Source organism: Hypanus sabinus, chromosome 16 (assembly GCF_030144855.1).
Source record: "Hypanus sabinus isolate sHypSab1 chromosome 16, sHypSab1.hap1, whole genome shotgun sequence".
In the NCBI taxonomy this organism is placed as follows: Eukaryota; Metazoa; Chordata; class Chondrichthyes; order Myliobatiformes; family Dasyatidae; genus Hypanus; species Hypanus sabinus.
Genome location: NC_082721.1, coordinates 8,117,107 through 8,140,813, shown reverse-complemented (window position 1 = coordinate 8,140,813; position 23,707 = coordinate 8,117,107). Strand labels below are relative to the sequence as shown.

Genomic DNA, 23,707 nt, shown 5'->3' with positions numbered 1-23,707 from the left:
TGGTGACCTCATTGACACCTATCAAATGGTGAAGGGCCTTGATAGAGTGGTTGTGCTGATGATGTTTTCTATGGTGAGGGTGCGGGGAGTCGAAAACCAGAGGGGACAGCCTCAGAATAGAGGGGCATCCATTTAGAACGGAGGTGAGAAGGAATTTCTTTATCCGGAGAGTGATGAATCTGTGGAATTCGTTGTCACAGGCAGCTGTGGAGGCCAAGTCATTGGGTATAGCTAAGGCAGAGGGTGATAGATTCTTGATTAGTCAGGGCATGAAGGGATATGGGGAGAAGGGAGGAGATTAGGACAGAGAGGAAAATTGAATCAGCCAAGATGAAATGGTGGAGGAGACACGATGGGCCAAATGGCCTAATTTGTTCCTATCTCTTAAAGTGTTATAGTTTGGAATGATCTGTATGTATGAATGGTCTGCATAACTAAGATTTTCACTGTATCTCAGTACATGTGACAATAATAAAAAAACAAAATCACAAGAGATTGTGCTGATGCTGCAAATCCAAAACAACAGACACAAAATGGTGGAGGAACTCTACAGGTCTGGTCGCTTCAATGTAAACAGTCAAACCTTCCCCGAAATGTTGACTCATTTCCATAGATGTTGTCTGACTTGCTGAGTTCCTCCAGCAACGCGTTTGTGTTACTCTATAATAAAAACTAATTCCAACTTCCATTGAATAATCCAAACACAATGGCATTAATGGCTGTATTTTATATATATATATATATATATATTGTGCTCTGCTGAACAGCAGAGTCGTAATGGAATATAGTCTGCCGCTATGTATAATTATGCATCAGAATAGGCCACAGCTGAATAGCCTGAATTCATATGAATGACGTCATAAATTGTGGATGCAAAGACTGGGTGTTTTATATTGTTCCCAATGTGAGGAATGCATTGCAACCCTGAATATGTTCATTTCAGCTCATTTTTTATATAATGGGGACTTTTTTTTTCTGTTTTTCATAGCTCTTGCTGGAATTTACATCTTTACTGTCCCCCATAGTTAGCCTGCATTAACAAAATAGATTTCTATTTGAGCCAAACAGGTTTTAGGGCAGTGGATTGGTTTTGGGCAACTTCTCCAGGCTTGGAGGAGAGGAAGTTACTGAGACACCACATGAAGCAAGGCTTGTGTATATTCTAAAGCAAGGATGTAAGGAACTGGTGAGGCTTCACTTGGAATATTGTGAGCAGTTTTGGGCCCCTTATCTACGAAAGGATGTGCTGACATTGCAGAGGGTTCAAAGGAGGTTCAAGAAAATGATTCCAGGATTGAAAGACTTGTTGTATGAGGAGCATATGATGTCTTTGGGCTTCTACTGATTGGAATTCAGAAGAAACCTGTTGAATATTGCAAGGTCTCGATAGAATAGATGAGAGGATTTTTCCTATAGTGGGGGAGTCTTAAGACCAGAGGACCCAGCATCAGGACAGAAGGACATTCATTGAGAACAGAAATGAAGAATTTTTTCAGCCAGTGAGTGGTGAATTTGTGAAATCTGTTGCCACAGGCGACTGTAGAGGCCAAGTCATTGGGTATATTTAAGGTGGAGGTTGATAAATTATTGATTAGTCAGGCCAGGAAAGGTTACAGGGAGAAGGCTGAGAGGGAAATTGATCAAATACGATGAATTACAGCTGACTCAATGGATCAAATGGCCTAATTCTGTTCCTATATTGTATGGTCTTACGAAATGTTCAGAACTAACAATATTAGACCTCCTAAATGTATTGTTGAAGAGGTCTAATCAGTTAGCAGCCAATGACTGACAAATCTGTGGTGATAGTGTGATCCATCGAGTTGAGTATGCTGTTCTCGAAAAGGGTTGTCCTTGGGTGGCTGTAGAGAGATCCGAGATACAAATAACCAGATGTTAGGGTGGATTCCCAAAATGGAGAACACCTGTGTGTGACTTTTTTTAATGTGGGGAGGCTGATGCACGGGCAGTCTTCATACAGTCCTTGACCTCTCAAGATCAGGGTCCAGTCGCATGGAGTGGAAGACGACTGGGGACCCTTCCCTGCCGTTGTGATGTGTCACCATCTTCTGCCAGCTCCACCGTTGACGTTTTCTTCAGATTGCTTTTGTCTGGACCTTCTCCTTTGACCTTACCAGGAGGTAAATGCTGGATGGCTAAACATGAGACAGCATCGCCCTCAGGATCTCAGGAACTCACAAGGTGACGATTGTCAGAGAGGAAAAGAGTAAAAATGTGAAGAACTGAATAGATAAACTCAGGTTCTTTCCACAAGTGGCATACTTGTACTGCTTGTATAATTTGCATTTGCTTATAAATTCTAGTTTAATTTAGCAGCAGGAGTTATACTAAAATTTCTTCCTATCAATAATACATTGTCAGGACCATCCTTGGTGGTAGGGTCAGGGGGGAAGTTCCAAGCAACGAGTGATCCCACCAAGATCCAGCAGCGGATCTGGAGGGGATGGTGACACATCACAACAGCAGTGAAAGGTCCCCAGTTGTCTTGCATTCCATGTCACCGGACCCTGACCCTGATCTGTCAAGGATTGTGTGGCAGCAGCCTGTGCATCAGACTCCCCACGTTAGATAAGCTCACATTTAAGCCCTGAGCAGAACATCGTACTCGACTTGAGTGATCACACCAGGCCAACTATTTATCCATTCTATTTACAACATACATTATTGTGCAAAGGTCAAAGGCACACACAAACATATATATACACACCCAGCCCTGAGACACCAGGCAAGGTCATTTGATTCCAAACAATTGGTTTATTGATCATTAAAGGATGTCCCTCTGATGCTTCCTGTTCCCTCCCCTCTCCCTTCCCCTAACCATAATTCCCCTGTTCCTGTCCCCTTCCCACTATCAGTCCACAAAAGAGACCCATATCAGAATCAGATTTAACATCCACAAAAAGCTGGAGGAACTCAGCAGGCCAGATGGCATTTATGGAAATGAGTAAGCAGTCGACATTTCAGTCCGAGAACTTCCATCAGGCCTGATGAAGGGTCTCGGCCTGAAACATCAACTGTTTATCCTTTCCAGAGATGCTGCCTGGCCTGCTGAGTTCCTCCAGCATTTTGTGTGTGTTGCTTGGATTTCCAGCATCAGGTTTATCATTACACCCTAACTATATAGTATATGTGCCTAAGATGTTTGCAAGTGGTTGGCGGTTGGTGAGTTGAGCCCGAGGCTCACCCGACTAAGGGTTTTAGGTAATACCATATTTATGTGATACGGGATGTGTCAAATTCCAAACAGCGACTGAAGACCTTTACTGCACATGTTCGGAGTTTTCATCATTGAACAATCTTTTGTTTTAACCTTTCAGGTGCCAAAATGAACTGTTCTGAATCTTCAGATTCAACTAATTGTGAGACACATCAGCTGACAGATGGTAAGATACGTGTGCTCTTACATTCACGTTATAGCACGACTGGCAGAAAAGAGCCAGTAACGTCATGAAGGATCACACCCACTCTGCTCATGGACTGCTTGTCTGACTCCCATCAGGGAGGAGGCTATGTAGTATCCACACCAGGACCACCAGACTCAAAAAACAGCTACTTTCCCCAAGCAGTGAGGCTGTCCAACACCTTCACCCACTAACCCACCCCTCCACACCCCCAATCACAATTACTTTATCATTTCCTGTCAGAGTCATCTTCTGTACAGACATCCCTGTGTGCCTAGTGTCACTTTATGGACATACAGTCCATCTATGTGCATAAGCTATCTAATATATTTATATTCATTGTGTTTTTTATAATTGTGTTCTTTATCTTATCGTGTGTCTTTTGATCTCCAGCAGATCTGAAGTAACGATTATTTTGTTTTTCTTTACACTTCTGTACTGGAAATAACGTGAAACAATCTTGAATCTTGAATTCTTTGTTAGAGCTAACTCCCTTATCTGCTCATCCTCAGAAGCCCAGAGGACTGAGACATTCCAACCTCATCGTATCTCATCCCAATAGACTCACCCAATGCAGTTTGGCTTGGCAGATCTCTGGAAAGTGGGGTTAGTACTGTTCTGTGAGGGGCAGAGTTTTCCTGCTTGACATCAGGGTCAAGAACGTAACCAGAATAATTCAAAGTCAAAGTCAAAATAAATTTATTATTGAAGTACATATACATCACTATATTTTTTTTGTGAGATTCATTTTCTTGTAGGCATTTATAGGAAAATCAAGAAATACAACAGAATTTATGAAAAACTATGCATAAGCAAAGACTGACAAACAACCAATGTGCAAAAGAAGACAAATGGTGCAAATTAAAAATAAATAAGCAAATAAATAATACTGAGTTGTAGGCTCTTTGCAATTGAGTCTGTAGATTGTGGAATCAGTTCAGAGTTGAGGTGAGTGAAGTTATCCAAGCTGGTTCAGGAGCCTGATGGTTGAGGGATGATAGCTGTTCCTGAACTTTGTGGTATGTCATCCTACCTGCTGAGTGGCGGGGGTCCTTGATGATGGATGTTGCTTTCCTGTAGCAGTGCTCCTTGTAGATTTGCTCAGGTGTGCGATGGGCTTTGTCTGTGATCTTCCAGTTTATGACGGCGATGGTGAATCACAGTGACGCCTTACCAACAGTAAACAAAACTGCTAACTACTCTATCAATCACACTTTTTCTGGAAAACAATCACTACAAACCATAGCCTGTAATATCCTGATCGGAGTTGAGCTTTTGAACCGCCTGTACGACCTGGCATTTTTGCAATGTGAACTGAAGTCTTAAAGGTGCAGGATGGTTGTGGCGTGGTGTGGCATGTACAGGCCGAGCTGAGGTTATTGGGGGACCTGGGCCTATGAGCAAGGACCAAGCCAATACTCAGGATGTGCTGGAACAGGCCTGGAGCTGATTTGAAGTGGCAGATCTGAGGCGGGGCAGAGTCTAGACGGCAGGGCCCATGTACGAAAGCTGGGAATAAGCCAATGTTTAACTGATTTAAGCCTGGGTCAAATTTGGAAAGGTCGGTTTTGAGCTGAATTACTGTGCCAGAGCTTGGGCCTGAGAGTGAGGAACGAACCAATGTTTGGCCGATTTAAGCACCAGGCCAGATTGAAAAGGTCAGGGTGATGGGGCTGGAGGTGGGGATGGACCAGTGTTTGGCTCACTGTTTGTGACATTTACTCACCTCTGCGCTGAACTGAGTTTGTGGCCTGCAACTAACAGATGCCTGGGCCGGCTGCAATGATGACTGGCTTTGGGGCTGTGAATTCACTTCCATGAACTTTATTTCAGAATGTTATTTGCTTACATTTTATTGTTCAAACGATTTATTCCTTTGTGCACATTGGGTGTTTGGTCTTTTTTTAACGGTTGTATTCGGTTTCTTTGTTTTGCGGCTGAATTTCAAGGTTGTATATAATACGGTTGATAATTTTCTATTTATTTACCTATGAGATACAGCACAGACTAGACCCTTCTGGCCCTTCGAGCTGTGATGCCCAGCAATCCCCCTGATCTACTTCTAGACTAATTTTTGAACTTTGAACTTTGATGGACTGGGCTGTATCCACCAATTTCTGTCGACTGTTTCATTCCCGGGCATTTTGGACTCTTAACCAGGCCGTGGTGCAACCAATCAGGATACTCCCCTCTGTGGCCCTATGGAAGTTTGTCAAAGGCCAAGAGAGAAGAATCCAGTAGTGGTGTAATGAACACCAAACAAATGCCTCCATTCAGTGAACCATTCATGGCTCAGTAGTGCCTCTCACCCTTCTAGGTCAGAAGGTTATGGGTTGGTGTCTCAATGGATAGAACTGAGCTCGAAATCTAGTCCGTACTATTGTATGGTGTTACCACAGGTGAGTCAAAGGAGCCATAAATTTCAGATATGACTCCTCCTGTCCACTTTAGAACATAGAACAGTACATGCCCTGTGGACCACAACCCTTCGACCTGTCTTAGGTACGCATATATAGTAATAGTGGCTAAGACTTTTGCACAGTACTGTAGTAATTTTCTGTATTGTGCTGTTCTGCTGTAGCAAAAAAAAACAAATTTTATGATTTATATGAGCAATGATAAATCTGATTCTGATGTGGGTCCCTACTGTGAACGGAAGAGTGGGAAGGGGGCAGGGAGATGGGAATCATGGTCGGGGAAAGGGAAAGTGATGGGGGAGGAGGTGGGAGGCACCAGAGAGACATTCTGTAATGATCAACGAACCAGTTGTTTGGAAGCATGGTGTCTCAGAGCTGGGTGTGTCTGCACCCATCCCACACCCTACCCCTGGCACTCCTTCTCTGCCACTCGCCCCACACCCCTCCTATGACAATCCATCCTCGTCATTCCTAACGTCCTTGGCTCCTGCCTGACTTACCAAGTTGCTCTCTGCTTCATGTTGACAAATACATCTCAAATGTGCAAACATCTCAGACACCCTAGCCATGTATACATGCTTGAGACTTGCACAGTACTGTACTGCAATGTTAAAATAGCAGGAAGATAGTTTCAAAGACTGGTATCTACGCTGTTCATTAAAGTGTGCAGCAGACCAAGGGAAAGCAAATATCATTATAGATATATCAATAATGATATGTAGTCTGGTTTCCAGGGATCTTTAGAACAACTTGTACAGGACACGGAAGTTCAAAATTAATCCTTGAACTGACCCTTGGCTTGTGATATATAATCACCAGACCTTTTCTCTGAATTGGTTTCCTGCTTCTTTTCAGCAACTCCACACACAAATAGGTGATTATACTGTTATCATTCTCACCATTCTCCCTCAGGATTATTGTTCATGTGATGTGTGTGACTTACATCAACACTGTAGGTATCAGGCTCACAGCTTAGTTATTTAATTTTTTTGTTTCAACACACAATTGATGCAGCTATTAAGCACACAGCAATTTGTTGGAGATTTGATCTGACCTGTTTTGTTAGGGGTCCTCTGGCTTGTACAAGAGCTGATACTTTACAGGCAGCCTGTATTTCATTCTGCCCTGCTCTGTGACTGCAGCGAGGTGGTTGCTAGAGATGCTAACTTTCGTGGTGGCTTTCAGAGGCAGCCCTCTGTCGTTACCACACTCAGCCTTGGCTGCTGTCCTGAAAAGGATCATCAGAATCAGATTTATTATCACAGATACATGCTATAAAATTGGTTGTTTTGTGTCAGCATTTCAGAACCAGAATCAGGTTTAATATCGCCTTTTATAGGCTTTTCCATTTGAAGGCATTGGTGTTTCCATCCCAGGCTGTGATGCAGCCAGTCGGCACACTCTACAGAAATTTGTCAGAGTTTTAGATGCGGTGCCCAGTCTCAGCAGACTGACACCAACACAAGCTGCCCAGAAGTGAAGCTTGTTCCAAAGCAGAGTTGTAGTGTGGCTACATCTTGTGCTAACCACAACAAGCAAATGAAGGCAGAAGGAGCAAAAAGTTAACTCAACATTGAATCCCAAAGAAGGGGTCTCGACCCGAAACACTGACTCTCTGTTTCCCTCTCCAGATGTTCCCTGACCGATTGAGTTCCTCTTTCTCGGGCTGAGCGAGTTGATCACCTGTAACACTGGTCCTGTATTTTTTACCTTCTTCCTTAGCAAGGTTCAATGTTCAAAGTAAATTTATAATCAAAGTACGTGGAAGTCACCACAACTACCCTGAGATTCATTTTCCTGCAAGCACTCACAGTAAAACAAAGAAATACAATAGAATCAATGAAAATTCACAAAAACTGACAAGCAACCAATGAGCAAATGAGGGGAAGACACACCTGGCCTGACCTTCTGGACAACTCCTCCTCATCTGCATTTTACAACTTCAATGTTCTTTTACCTGAGCTCTCAATCTCTACCTGCTCCCACTTAATCACTGACAACCTAACCTTGCTTGCAACTTACCTCCGTGGTCACCTTGGTTTTACCCAAACAGTGACATCACTCTCCCCCCCCCCCCCACCCTCCCCACAGCTGAACAGCTTCTTCTATCCCCTTCTCCGTTTCTGACCGGGGTCTTTGATCTAAGATGTTGATGCCATTTCTCTTCCCGTGGATGCAGCCTGACCTGCTGAGTATTTCCAGCGTAGACTGATATTACTTTAAGCAAGTACTTATGACAGTTTGATACTCTCTTTTGCAGACCACAGCTGGGAAGTGAAGGCTAACAACGTGAGGTACCACACTCAGATTAAGGAACGTGCCTTCCTCTGCTTTAAGAAGCGGAAATATGCTGTAAGTCTTTTCCTTTAACCGGGCATGTGGTGTGCTCAATAACCTGTATCCAAAGTCAAAGTCAAGTTTATTGCCATAGTTATGAAGGATGAACAGCTCTGATGGGCAGAAGGGTACAGAGTGGCCCATATCTTCCTCCCCTCCCGGGAGAATCACAAACTGTTACTGTTACCACGCTGCTAATGAGAGAGAAAGAGATGGAACAAAAACATACTGGGACTGGAACATTTGCTTCAGATAAGGGAGAGATAACACTGGGAGAGAGAGACTTGTTGTTTCACCATATTATGACTCCTGAAAGACTTATGACATCATTGTTGATATTGATTGGTATATTTTACTAATAAACACTGTTTTGAAAATAGTACCAGACTCCAACGGATACTTCTATCTTTGCTGGTAAGACACCCAGTTACGGGGTATGTAACACATTGGGGGCTCATCCGGGATTTGAACCCGGGACCTCTCGCACCCCAAAGCGAGAATCATACCCCTAGATCACTGAATAAACAGTGTTTATTAGTAAAATATACCAATCAATATCAACAATGCAAATATACAGATAATACACATTAGCAACACTAAACCTAGAAGTGTGGGTATAATAATAATCAATAATAAACGAGCTCTATCATTGTCTAGGGGATAATGAATTGTCATGGGAAAGTATGAAGTTCAGTTCAGTTCATGTAGGCTGAGGTAGTTGTTGGTTCTTTTGTTGTAACCGTTGGAGGCAGAGAGAGAGAGATCAAACAGTGACAGTCAGTCAAACCTTCCTTTACGTTCTTGATCCGTTGATATGTTGTTGCGGCCATTCAGGTATGACCCCTCTGTCCTTTAGCTAGACCATTCTTCTATGGTGGACTCATCACCCAGGCAAGGGTGGACACACACACGCCCCCACCGGCCTCGCTATAAACACTGTGAGTTAAAATTGACCGATCCTTTGTTCAGTCTCCGATGCCCCACACCTTCTCCTGGGTTCCAACACTTAAGCAGTGCTCACTAGTGTATCTCCAGGTGTGTCTGAGGGGTGTCTCCCCAGACCTCACTTTTATCCCTACTCACGGGGTCTCAGGTGTCAATCAGTTTTGAATGGCTTAGCCTATCAAACCAGCCCACTCTGACTGTCCACTGAGGAATTTTAATGAACAGAATTGTACCAAGTAAACAGCCCTCTCCGGAGCCACAAGTCTTTCAGGAGTCATAATATGGTGGAACAAGTGTTATCTCTCCCTTATCTCTCTTATCTGAAGCAAATGTTCCAGTCCCAGTATGTATCTCCCTTATCTGAAGCAAATGTTCCAGTCCCAGTATGTTTTTGTTCCATCCCTTTCTCTTTCATTAGCAGCGTGGTAACAGTAACAGTCTGTGATTTTCCCCGAGGGGGTGGAAGATATGGGCAACTCTGTACCTTTCTGCCCATCAGAGCTGTTCATCCTTCGTAACACCATACGCACAAGTACTCCTGGACAAGCTGCAGTGATGACTGGCTTCATAGCTGTGAATCAGAATCAGGTTTAATATCACTGGTGTATGACATGGAACTTATTGTTATTCAGCAGCAGTACAGGGCAATACATAATAAATAACAACTGTTTTTAAAAAAGTAGTAATGTAGTGCTCATGGATTCAATGTCCATTCAGAAATCTGATGGCAGAGGGGAAGGAGCTATTCCTGAATCATTGAGTGTATGTCTTGTGCCTTCAGGCTCTTGTACCTCCTCCTTGATGTTAGCAATGAGAAGAGGGCATGTCTTGGGTGATTGGGGTCCTTAAAGATGGATGCCACTCTTTTGAGGCAACGCTCCTTAAAGGTGTCCTGGATGTCCATGATGGAGTTGGCTGAGCTTACAACTTTCTGCAGCTTATTTAGATCCTGTGCAGTGGCCGCTCCATACTCGCTTTCGTGAATTTAGTTCTGAATGTTCTCTGCTTGCTTTTTATTGTTTGCATGACTTGCTCTTTATGTTGCACACCGGGTGTTTGGCAGTCTTTGTTAACGGGTTCTATTGGGTTTCTTTGATTTTGTGGCTGCCTTAAAGTTGTATAAGATATGCATATTTTGATAATAAATGTACTTTGAGCTTTGAATGTTAAATGTATCACGAGTATAATAAAAAAAAAGCTTATCTGGAGCAGCATCACAGAGATAAAGAGAGAGATTAGTGCTTATTCAAATCAGACAATGAAACGTGTCTTTTACATCGGGAACAGGCTGACGCCAGCTCACAAGTGCCTCCACACTTTACTCCCCTCCACAATCCAATGTGCTGATTTTTTTTTTATAAATGCGAGGCAGTAAAGTTATCAGCTAGCACTGGTAATGTCTATTCCAAAGAGTGTTCTGCAAGTTCAAAGTTCAAAGCAACTTTACTATCAAAGTAAATATACTTTGTTACCATATACTATCTTGAGATTGATTCTTGCAGGCAGTTAGAGCAAAATAAAGAAATATGATAGACTAAATGAAAAACTAAACATAAAGACTGCCTGGCAACCAATGTGCAATAAAAGACAAATTATGCAAAAATAAGTAAAGTAAATAAGGGTAGTACAGTAGCATAGTGGTTAGCACAACGGTTTATAGTACCAGCAACCTGGTTCAATTCCGCTGCTGTCTGAAAGGAGTTTGTACGTTCTCCCTATGACCGAGTGGGTTTCCTCCAGGTGCTCTGGTTTCCTCCCACAGTCTGAAGATGTACTGGCTGTTAGGTTAACTGATCACTGTAAATTGTGGCATGTTTATCCACCAATGTCTATTATAAACTCACTGACTCTCACAGCTACCTGGATTATACCTCTTCCCACCCTGTTACTTGGAAAAATGCTATCCCCTTCTTTCAATTCCTCCCTCTCTGCCACATCTGCTCTCAGGAGGAGGCTTTTCATTTCAGAATGAAGGAGATGTCCTTTCTTCAAAGAAAGGGGCTTCCCTTCCGCCACCATCAATGCTTCCCTCAAAGATATCTCTTCTGCTTCACGCACATCTGCCCTCACTCCATCCTCCTGCCACCCCACCCTGGATAGGCTTCCTCTTATCCTCACCTACCACCCTACCGGCCTCTGTGTCCAGCACATAATCCTCCGCCATCTCCAGCGGGATCCCACCACCAAGCGCATCTTTCCTTCTCCCCACTTCCTGCTTTCCACAGGGATTGCACCCCACGCGACTCCCTTGTTCATTCGACCCTCCCACTGATCTCCCTCCAAGCACTTACCCTTGCAAGTGGAACAAGTGCTACACCTGTCCCTACACCTTCTCCACCACTACCATTTATGGCCACAAACAGTCCTTCCAGGTGAGGTGACCTGTGAGTCTGTTGAGGTCAAATACTGTGTTCAGTGCTCCTGGTGTGGCCTTCTGTATATTCGTGAAACCTGACATAGATTGGGAGACCGCTTCATGGAGCCCCTATGCTCCATTTGTCAGAACAAGCAGGATCTCCCAGTGGCCACCCATTTTAATTCCACTTCCCATTCCCATTCCAATATGTCCATCCATGGCCTCCTCCACTGTCGTGAAGAGAGCACACTCAGGCTGGAGGAGCAAACCCTTATATTCTATCTGAGTAGCCGCCAACCTGATGGCATGAATATTGATTTCTGTAACTTATGGCAATGGCCACCACCACCCACCCCTTCACCATTCCCCATCCCCTTTGCCCTTTCTCATCTGATCTCTTTACCTGCCCATCACCTCCCTCTGGTGCTCCTCATCTTTTTCTTTCTTCCATGGCCTTCTGTCCTTTCCTATCACATTCCCCCTTCTCCAGCCCTGTATCTCTTTCCCCAATCAACTTCCCAGCCCTTTACTTCATGCCTCCCCCCTCCAGTTTCCCCTACAGTTTCCCAGTTTCTTCCTCCCTCCTCCCCCCCAACTCTGACTCCCCATCTTTTTTTCTCCAGTCCTTCAATGGGCTGGGCTTGAAATATCGACTGTAATTTTTTCGATAGATAATGCCTGGCCTGCCGAGCTCCTCTAGCATTTTGTGCGATTGCCAGAAGGAGTGCTAATTTACTTTACCGATGCCATTTTTAATGAAGTGCTCATTCCGTTGGTTTACCGAACATCGAAGTGAAATGACAGAAGCAGTAAATGCTTCCTTAAACCAAATGCCAAGTAACTTGGTGTATTATGAAGATGCAGAATTGTTTTACAGTCACTTTACACTCATCACTTTCACGTGAACTTAATTCCAGGACAATAAAATCAAGACCTCTAAGTACAACATTATTACATTTCTACCTCGAAACCTGTTTGAACAGTTTCAACGAGTCGCTAATTTCTACTTCTTGCTGATTTGCATCCTCCAGGTAAGCTCTGGTTACCGCTATACATAGCATTTGGGTGTCAATTTAAAATAAATGCCTTTAATGGCAGAAGAATGTATGCATTGTGTGAAATCTCAAGTCAAGTCAAGTTTTATTGTCATTTCACAATATACATGTGTACCGTCAAATGAGACGTTTCTCCGGACCAGGATGCAAAGCACCGTCATACACTTAACACACAAGAACCTGGGAAAGCAAGAGTTAAATCTACAGATGGATTACACATAAATAAAGAAAGTAAAGGTACAGATCAGATTAACCAGTGACAGTTTGAATGCGATGTGACAGGGAGTTCAGAAGCCTAACAGCCTGAGGGAAGAAACTGTTTCCCGTTCTGACCATTCTTGTTTTTGTGGATCGGAGTCTCCTGTCTGATGGTAGAAAGTCAAAGTGGATGCTGGATGGATGGGTGGGATCCTTGATACTACTAAAGGCCCTGCGTACGCAGCACTTCTGATAAATGTCCTCGATGAATGGAAGGGAGACCCCCATGATCCCTCTTGTCTGTTGTGCACTGTACCCAAATATAATCACTATTAAACATTAGTAAATAGTCAAGACAAGTCAAGTTTATTGTCATTTAACTATATACATGTATACTGCCAAACGAGGCAACATTTCTCCCAACCAGGGTAGCCCACATATGTTAGCTTAGGAAAGTAAAAATTAAATCTACAAATAAATTATGCATAAATACACAAGGTAAAGTGCAAAAATCAAATGGTGGCGTGTACAGTATAAATTATCTGGTGACGCTTTGAATGTGCTCGGGAGGGAGTTCAGAAGCCTAATGGCCTGAGGGGAAAAGACTGTTTCCCGTCTTGACCATTCTGGTCTTTATGAAGATAATAGTGCAGTTAATTAAATCCATACTGGGGGAAACTCTGTTCACTGGAGGAATATATTGGATTTAATTTGTGAAGGAACAATGCATAATATAGACTCAGTAGCCATTTTATTAGGTATATCTCATTAATGCAAATATTATATTAGCCAATCAAGTGTCAGCAATTCAATGCATAAAAGCATGGAGACATGGCCAAGAGGTTCAGACCAAACATCAGAATGGGGAAGAAATGTGATTTAAGTGACTTTGACTGTGGAATGATTGTTGGTGCCAGATGGGGTGGTTTGAGTATTTCAGAAACTGCTGATCTTCTGGGATTTTCCTGCCCAATAATCACCAGAACAAGGGTTCCCAGCCTGGGGTTCATGGACACCTCGGTTAATGTAAGGGCTCGTGGCTTAAAAACATTTGGGTATCCCTGCTCTATAGTTCACAGAGAATGGTGTGATAAACAAAGAAACATCCAGTGAATGGTGGTTCTGTGGGCAAAAATACCTCGTTAATGACAGGGGTCAAAGGAGAATGGTCAGGTTGGTTCAAGCTCAAATTTGTTTTTTTTTATTTTGCTGGCCTTCCCAAGCCTTTGAGCCAAGCTGCTCCAACAACCCCTCAACCCTGATTAACCCTAACCCAGAACACCAAACTCTGCAACACCGTGACACTGCCATGGTGCCCACAGTAACCATGCATTACAACAGTGGTGTGCAGAACACGTCAAACCTTGCAGTGGATGGGCTAGAGTAGGAGATGCCCACAAGCATACCCACAGCGGCCCCTTTATTAGACACAGGAGGTAGCTAATATTGAAGCCAGCGAGTGTAACAATTGTTGGTGGACTCGGTGGCCCAGATTTTCCTTCAGGCAGTGACATGTTAGACTCTGATACCTGCGGCTGTTTTCCTAAATATTACACGGACAAAGATTGAGCAAGAACAAAGGAAAAACAAAGGGAATAGTAGTCATAGTCATAGTCTCAGAATAAACATTCCAAAGCAAAAAATTAACCTATAAGACAATCAGATTCATGTGACATGACACCCGATACTGAAAACTAAGGTGTTTCTAGAAAAGTACAGAAGAAACTACCTTAATTGCTGGAAAATTCAGTGAAAAGTTGCACATTTATATAAAAATACAAGCAAGCATAAGAATGTCAAAGTGCAGGAAAAATAGCAAGAGCCTTATAGATATGTTTAAAATCACAAGAGGCATGGATAAAAGTGGATGTAACAGTCTTTTCCCCTGGGTGGGGAAGTCTAAAATCAGAAATCATAGGTCACTGAGAGGGGGAAGATTAAAAATGAATGGGGGGGGGTAATGTTTTCACTCAGAGGGTGGTGAGTATACAGAATGAGCTCAATCTGCCAGAGGAAATGACTGAAGCAGGTTCAGGAGTCTTAAGTCCTGAAGAAGGGTCTCGGTCCGAGACGTCATTTCCATGGATCCTGCCTGACCTGCTGAGTTCCTCCAGCACTCTGTGTGTGCTGCTTTGGATTTCCAGCATCTGCAGAATTCCTCATGTTCAATAGTATCAGTTAAGAAGCTCTTGGATAGACAAGTGGAGGGGTTCAGGGGATGTGAGCGAATGGTCTGGATGGGCCATAGGGCCTGTAGTTGTGTTGTATTGCACTGTGGTCCCGTAATGTCATAGGACAGTGTGAATGCATGCCTGACGTTCAGCAACGTCAAGAAGGCCTGAAGTTATGACAGGTAGATCATATCTTTTATAGGGGAGAATGTTGGACATGCCCATGTCTACATTAGGGGGAGTCCAGAGGAGATTCACAAGAATAATCCAGGATTGAAAGGGTTAATTTATGAGGCGCATTTGATGGCTCTGTGCTGGAGTTTAGAAGAATAAGAGGGAATCTCATTAGAACCTATTGAATATTGAATGGCCGGGATAAGGTTGATGCGCAGAGGATGATTCCTACAGTCAGGAAATCTAGGACCAGGGGCACAGCCTCAGAATATAAGGTTGTGCTTTGAGAACAGAGGAGCGGGGGAATTTCTTTAGCCTTGTGAATCTAAGGAATTCACTGCCACAGACAGCTGTTGAGACCTAGTCACTGAGTATATTTAAAGCAGAGGTTGATAGGTTCTTGATTAATAAAGGTTTCAAAGGTTACGGAGAGAAGGCAGGAGAATGGGGTTGAGAGGGAAAATAAATTGGCTATGATTGACTGATAGAGAAGAACAGATGGGCCATATTCTGATCCCAAGACTTTTGGTCTTAAGGTGACAGTGGAATGTAAATCCAGTGAAATGAGAAAAAAGCGAGAAGTTTTCTCAGGGTTGAGGGGTGGGATCTGGAGATGCCTCCCTTTTCATCTGAATGTTCTTCCTTTTGATCAGACTATTCCAGCAATCTCCACATTGCCATGGTACACGACATTGATTCCACTGACATTTGTCCTGGCAGTGACAGCAGTGAAGGACATCATTGATGACATTGTGAGTACTTCCCCATCCATTCTCCACTAACAACACTCATCTGCATTTATACAGTGTCTTTGCCATGCTGAAATTGCTGCACAGTGACTGAGAGATCAAGAGTTCATCTTAATCATATCAGAGATCATATAAGCATGTTGGAAGCTGTTCTGCTTCTGCAGGAGAAGATTTCTTTTTCACCAGCCCTTTACATTTTCCACCTACCACCTCCCAGCTTCTTACTTCACCCCCCTCCCCCACCCGTCTGGATTTATCTATCACTTTCCAGCTGGTTTTCCTTCCCCTACCCTGATCTTCATATTCTGGCATCTGCCCCCTTCCTTTTCCAGTCCTGGAGGAGGGTCTCGCCCTGAAACATTGACTGTTTACTCTTTTCCATAGATGCTACCTGACCCACTGAGCTCCTCCAGCATTTTGTGTGTGTTGCTCTGGATTTCCAGCACCGGCCAAATCCCTGTGTTTGTGAAAGCCATCCTATTGATATATATAGGTCTCCCTCATGTTCACTGTTACTGAATCATAATCAGATTTAATATCACTGACACATGTCATGTATGTGGTTTTGTGGCTGCAGTACATTGCAATACATAAAAGAACTACAAATTGCAGTAAGAAATATGTAAATTCCAGTTAAGATGGCGCTACCACATGGTGTGGCAGCTCTCTGATGGTCAAAAAGCCAAGAAATCTGACTAAAAACATCATTAAAAATAACTTTCCTGAGGTAAATTGTGTTAAATTATCGCTGCAAACAGTGAAGGGAGTGAGTGATGGTGAGGCGAGTTTGAGGGATGATCCGAGATGGTGGATTGCGGAATCACTGCAGATGAGGTTCTGCTCCTGTACAAATGGCCCGGGTGCGAGGCTGGATCACTCTGGGTGCCAAGCTAATTTCAAGAGCTTGAGAGTGGCTTTGGGCTGGGCAGCATGGTCTAGACCTGCAGCCTTTCGCAGTAGCCGGGTCCGAGTTCGAGGTATGACTGCTGTTTAGTCAATTTAAAGGCTGGCCCAGAATGGAGGTGAGAGCAAATTTCACTGGCTTTCCACGATGTTTTACTCAGCTCTCCAGGGAGCTTTTGCTGTTCCGTTTTTTGGTCTGAAAAGCCAGGGTGTTGGGATCTGAGGCGAGAGCTGGTTTTGCTTGCTCTCTGTGATGGTCACTCTTCTCTCCGACTGACTCAGCTGCTGTGCTCTATGCTTGCGAGTATGACGAACTGATGAGTGAGACTTTAGGCCTACTCCAGGCTGCACCGGGGTTCAGATCTGAGGACTCGGTTTTGGTTTGGAATGCTGTTGTTCGCTTCAATTGTTTGCAAGATCCATATTTTATTTTTCTTTCTCTTGCACATTGAGTATTGGTCTTATTTTCTTTACTTTTATGTTTTTTTTGAAATTGGGTTCTTTCAGGTTTCTTGCTTTGTGGCTACCAGTGAGCAAACAAACATCAAAAGTTGTATAATTTATACTTAATTTGATAATAGATACGTGTACTTTGAATCTTTGAATATGAAAGTAGTGGAAAAAGAACAAAAATAGAGAACTAGTGTTCATGGGTGGGTTCAAAGTCCATTCAGAAATCTGATGGCAGAGGGGAAGAAGCTGTTCCTAAAACATTGAGTGTGTCCCTCCTCCTTGATGTTATTTGCAGAGGAGAACATAAACTTCTCCAATTTAACTGGTTCAGCAAAGGTTAGATGGGCCGAAGGGCCTGTTTCTATGCTGTACTTTTCTATGACCATGAGTGCAATCTTTCCCATTTTTTTATTTATTTCTCATTGCATTGGCTTATCATGGATAAAATGCTGCTTATAATTTGCTTCATGAAATGAAATGAAATGCCTTGGGACTCCAGCTGCGTCTGTGAGACGTATTACTTAATCATTGCAAATAACATTTGACATTCAACTGGTTTATTTGGTTTGTTCATACAGACATACATATTTTATTTTAAACTTAATATTTCACAATGAATTTTCTTTAACTTTACAGCAGAAAACTGTAACAAATACCATGGATGATATTTTAGCTTTGTGTTTCTAGGCACGCCATAAAAATGACCAAAAGATCAACAACAGACCATGTGATGTCCTTGTGGGCCGGAGGTAAGCTGTAAATCATAGCACAGATTAATGGATATCAAGACAGTTACTAATCTCTGCTTTGGGTAAGAAATAATGACCTTTTCCTATGAATGATTCAGAATCAGGTTTAATATCACTGGCATATGTTGTGAAATTTGTTGGTGTGCGCAGCAGTACATTGCAATAGATAATAATAATAAATATAAATTACAATAGAAATATATACCTATACTGTACAAACAGTTCTATGCAAAAATCTTAGGCACTAGTTATAGCAAGTGTGCCTAAGACATTCGCACAGTCCTGTATTTGTCAATATGGAGCAGAGAGCGAGTTTGTAAATTTGGCGGGAACAAAGGATGTTGGGAATGGTGAGGGTGGGGCTTTGCAAGAAAGGTGTGGGACAGGCGGTGAAGGATTGTCAGGCATAGTGGGTGGCGTGGGTGCAGGCACACCCAGCCCTGAGACACCAGGCAAGGTCATTTGATTCCAAACAATTGATTTATTGATTGTTACAGAATGTCTCTCTGATGCTTCCTGCTCCCTCCCATCTCCTTTCCCTTTTTCCCAACCAGGTCCCTCTCTCCCACTCTCAGTTCACAATAGAGAATCAAATCAGAATCAAGGCTTCACTGTCTTCAGACTCCTATAGATCACACTTTATGTATTTATCCATCATTACCAGCATTAAATTAAAATTAAAAAAAGACAAACTGGGAATGCCTATCAGATGTTGATGACAACAGCGAGTTGACACGGATAGACTGATGGTGGCAACACGCAAAGGAACGGCGATGCGAAGATGAAGACGATAACAACAGTGAAAATTACATTGTCAAGAATTCTGATCGGAATCTTCGTGTTAGTCGGGATAGAGCTGGTGTTCAGCAAGCTACCTTTATACTACTCCAGTTAGCACAATCGACCAATCACGTAAGATCTCCAAATCACGTAACCCCCAAAGATGGTATTTGACTGCACATATGAAGACGAGGTCGCCTTGAACATCTTAAGAGGAATCCTCTGGGTTGGCAAGTTAACTGCTTGGCTCTCTTTCACTGTTTGGTTCCAGCCCGCGCTGTATTGCCGCATATCTTGCTATTGAGGGAGTGCAGCGTAGGTTCACAAGGTTGATTCCCGGAATGGCGGGACTGTCATATGTTGAAAGATTGGAGCGACTGGGCTTGTATACACTGGAATTTAGAAGGATGAGAGGGGATCTGATTGAAACATATAAGATTATTAAGGGATTGGACATGCTGGAGGCATGAAGCATGTTCCCGCTGATGGGTGAGTCCAGAACTAGAGGCCACAGTTTAAGAATAAGGGGTAGGCCATTTAGAACAGAGATGCGGAAAAACTTTTTCACCCAGAGAGTGGTGGATATGTGGAATGCTCTGCCCCAGAAGGCAGTGGAGGCCAAGTCTCTGGATGCTTTTAAGAGAGAGTTAGATAGAGTTCTTATAGATAGCGGGGTCAAGAAATATGGGGAGAGGGCAGGAACGGGGTACTGATTGTGTATGATCAGCCATGATCACAGTGAAAGGCGGTGCTGGCTAGGAGGGCCAAATGGCCTACTCCTGCACCTACTGTCTATTGTGACCTGTTTTCCATAGATCTGCAGAGAAAGTTGAGAGTACTTACCGACTGTTCAATTGCATGATCTCATTCCGTGCCACGAGTCAAGGGGAACTGTTGGGCACTCTGGTTACTAATTTGTGCATCCCTAATAACGTCTGCTTGGTTGGTAATGTCGGATTAGATTGCCAAGTTTCAGATGATTTGTGATGATGAGTTCTCGAGTTATGGTTCTTCTCGTGTCCCAGTGCTTCATCACTTCTTTGGGAAGTGCCAGCTCTACAAACGGTCAGTCAGGTCTCCTGCCTGAAGTTAGGGTGCTGGGTGCTGCCTACTGCCCCTCCAAGAATCTTGAATGCCCATCGATGACTTCTATTTCCACTAATACCCCCTTAGGACACATAACTGCCCCCATGGGGGCGGTATCGCCTCCATTAGCAATCATTGACCTAACCCAATACGTTAGTTTATCTTTGTCATGAGATACAGCGCAAGGCTTTTTCTTTTCTTCGGCAAGGCATTTGATAAGGTACCCCATGCAAGGCTTACTGAGAAAGTAAGGAGGCATGGGATCCAAGGGGACCTTGCTTTGTGGATCCAGATTAGCTTGCCCACAGAAGGCAAAGAGTGGTTGTAGGCAGGTCATATTCTGCATGGAGGCCAGTGACCAGTGATGTGTCTCAGGGATCTGTTCTGGGGCCCTTACTCTTCATGATTTTTACAAATGACTGGGAGGAGGAAGTAGAAAGTGGGTTAGTAAGTTTGCTGATGATACAAAGGTTGGATGTGTTGTGGATAGTGTGGAGGGTTGTCAGAGGTTACAGTGGGACATTGGTAGGATGCAAAACTGGGCTGAGAAGTGGCAGATGGAATTCAACCCAGATAAGTGTGAGGTGGTTCATTTTGGTAGGTCAAATATGATGGCAGAATATAGTATTAATGGTAAGACTCTTGGCAGTGTGGAGGATCAGAGAGATCTTGGGGTCCGAGTCCATAGGACACTCAAAGCAGCTGCGCAGGTTGACTCTGTGGTTAAGAAGGCATACGGTGTATTGGCCTTCATCAATCATGGAATTGAATTTAGGATCCAAGAGGTAATGTTGCAGCTATATAGGCCCCTGGTCAGACCCCACTTGGAGTACTGTGCTCAGTTCTGGTCGCCTCACTACAGGAAGGATGTAGAAACCATAGAAAGGGTGCAGAGGAGATTTACAAGGATGTTGCCTGGATTGGGGAGCATGCCTTATGAAAACAGGTTGAGTGAACTCGGCCTTTTCTCCTTTGAGCAACGGAGGATGAGAGGTGACCTGATAGAGGTGTATAAGATGGTAAGAGACATTGATCATGTGGATAGTCAGAGGCTTTTTCCTAGGGCTGAAATGGTTGCCACAAGAGGACACAGGTTTAAGGTGCTGGGGAGTAGGTACAGAGGAGATGTCAGGGGTAAGATTTTTACTCAGAGTGGTGAGTGCGTGGAGTGGGCTGCCAGCAACGGTGGTGGAGGCGGATACGATAGGGTCGTTTAAGAGACTTTTGGATAGGTACATGGAGCTTAGAAAAATAGAGGGCTATGGGTAAGCCTAGTAATTTCTGAGGTAGGGACATGTTCGTCACAACTTTGTGGGCCGAAGGGCTTGTATTGTGCTGTAGGCTTTCTATGTTTCTATGTTTTGCAGGCCATAATTACATTGAAAAAGTATCAAGTAAAGAGAACGCAGAGCATATTGTTTCAGCTACAGCGACAGCACAGTGCAGCCACACAGTTCAGGGTAGAACGTTAACGTAGCAGTTAGCATAATGTTTCAGCTCCAGCCATCAGGGTTCGATTCCCACCACTGCCTGTAGGGAGTTTATATATTCTCCCTGTGACCGTGTGGGTTTTCTTTGGGCACTCCAGTTTGCTCCCACATTCCAAAGGCATACTGTACGGGTTGGGGTTAGTAAGTCGCGGACATGCTATGCTGGAGTGCGGAATGTGGTGATGCTTGCTGGCGGTGCCCAGCACATCTCTGCTTGTGTTGGCCGTTAACGCAGATGGCACAACGTTTAGATGTACATGTGGCAAATAAAGTTCATTCTTTGCAATTTGCTTTTATTTATTTGAATATAGTGATGCTGCACAGCAACAAGCTGTTTGGTCCAACGAGTCCATGCTGCCCAAATACAGCCATGTGACCAATTCACCTACTGACACATATATATGTTGAAAGTAGGATTAAGGGAGTAATTCTTACAGTCTTAGGACTGAGGTTTGAAGAAATAGAATTATTAAAATAATTATTTATTGTTTGTATATGGGTGGTGGGTGGAGATGCATCTCTATCAAAGGAGGTGTAAGGCACTCCTTTTCTCGACTAGCCTGCAGGTCACCCTTGGGCAAGTGTAGCACCTGCTTAGCCCCCCCTCCCCCCAGTCAGGGTCACTGAAGCCATGGGAGCAGGTAGTTGGTTGAATGAGCAGTTTGTGCATATTTCAAGTCCTGATTATGCCACTACTGATGCCAGGTAGGCTATCTCTGAAGAGTATTGATAATGGTTGTGGGTCACCCACCAGGTAAAGACACTGCCCAGAAGTAGGCAATGGCAAACCACTTCTGTACAATTTGCCAAGGACAATTATGGTTGTGGACCATGATCACTCATGTCATATAACACGGCACAATACAATGATGAATGATTGGATCTGCAAAAGCCTTCTTGCAAAGATTCACTGTCTGCTGAACCTAACTTGTAATGTCCTATTGTGGGCAGAGAGAGTTAGGTCAGATAGGCAAAATAATCAACATAGATACTTGTAGACACGTAACTAATAATCAGTCATTTTGCACCCAATGTGATTGCTGTTTGTATCGGGTATTTGACTGCCCGTCTGCCTGCTCACAATTACATCTGTACCTCAGTAGGACTGATGGGCTCCAGAGAGCTCTGGGATTCACTGTCGGGGAACATGCTATACAAATGCAAGTTTCTTTTCCTATTTTTATAGTTTCAAGCTTACAAAATGGAAAGAAATCCAAGTAGGAAATTTGGTGTGTCTGAAGAAGGATGAGTTTGTTCCAGTGAGTTATTTTTCAATAATATATATTCTTTATTCTTTGAAGATAAAGAGTTTAAGTATCTCAAAGTGATTGATGTTTGTGGTTCTCCTAGGCAGATCTTTTCTTGCTGTCTACCTCTGAGCCAAACAGCCTGTGTTATGTTGAAACGACTGAAATTGATGGGTAAGCCCTTTGGATATGCTGATTGCATTTTGATTAAATTGTGCTCCAGTGTAGCTGTGCAATTTTATTGACAGTAACACCGATTCAGTGGTCCTGTCAGAACATCTGCTGTTCAGATGTGGCAGATTGGTTTAAAATGTTTGTGGATGGACTCTGTAGTTCAGGTTATAACGTGTTTCTGGTTTCTGGTCACTCCTTTCTTTCTGTTGCTATTTAGGCTGATTTTGAATCAGGGCATCCTGAGATCACAAGGACTAGGCTGAACTGAATATGCCTGATCTCTTTCAATTTTGTGTTTTATATTTATTTTTTTGCTGCCATTTGCACAATTGATTTTTTATTGTTTTGTGTGTGAGGGGTGGGGATTGATGTTTTTGTCTGAACAGCTTCCATCGTTTCCTTTGTTTTGCGGCTGTCTGTGGGAAGACGAATCTCAGGGTTGTATATTGCATACATACTTTACTAAAAAATGTACTTCAAGCCTTTGAGATAGATAAGTAACAGTTTCATTATTTTTGATTTGCAAGGCTTGCCTTCTGCGTATTGATTGTCAGTCATTGTTGTTGTAAATTCTCTTTTATTTCTGTTTTTTTCTTCTAAATACATGCAGGAAAATGGATCTTAAATATGCATAGGTTAACATATGAAAAGAGGCTTTTTCCACTGAGATTTGGGGGGGGGGGCTACAACTAGAGGACATGGGTTAAGGGTGAAAGGTGAAAAGTTAAGGGGAACATGAGGGGAAACTTCTTCACCCAGAGGGTTGTGATAATGTGGAATGAGCTGCCAGCGCAAGTGGTGCGTGCAAGCTCGATTTCAACATGTAAGAGAAGGTTGGATAGGTACCTGGATGGTAGGAATCTGGTGGTCTATGGTCCTGGTGTAGGTAGGCAGTTTAAATGCTTTGGCATGGACTGGATGGGCTGAAGGGCTTGTTTCTGTGCTGTAATTTTCTATGACTCTGACTCTGATAATAAATTTACATTGAATTTTGAGAGGTA

General features: G+C 43.3%; 1 protein-coding gene across 6 annotated transcripts in view; it reads left to right on the top strand.

Moving 5' to 3' along the window:
• LOC132405975 (phospholipid-transporting ATPase IC-like) overlaps positions 1–23,707 on the top strand; it is a 175,376-nt gene that overhangs the window by 89,129 nt on the left and 62,540 nt on the right. For all 6 annotated transcript variants that reach the window (XM_059991062.1, XM_059991064.1, XM_059991060.1 and 3 more), the window contains 7 exons: positions 3,339–3,404; positions 8,100–8,191; positions 12,395–12,508; positions 15,729–15,827; positions 17,868–17,929; positions 22,472–22,544; positions 22,636–22,706. In XM_059991062.1, the coding sequence (XP_059847045.1) occupies positions 3,347–3,404; positions 8,100–8,191; positions 12,395–12,508; positions 15,729–15,827; positions 17,868–17,929; positions 22,472–22,544; positions 22,636–22,706 (569 nt within the window). In that variant the 5' untranslated portion in view covers positions 3,339–3,346. The remainder of the gene's footprint in view (positions 1–3,338; positions 3,405–8,099; positions 8,192–12,394; positions 12,509–15,728; positions 15,828–17,867; positions 17,930–22,471; positions 22,545–22,635; positions 22,707–23,707) is intronic.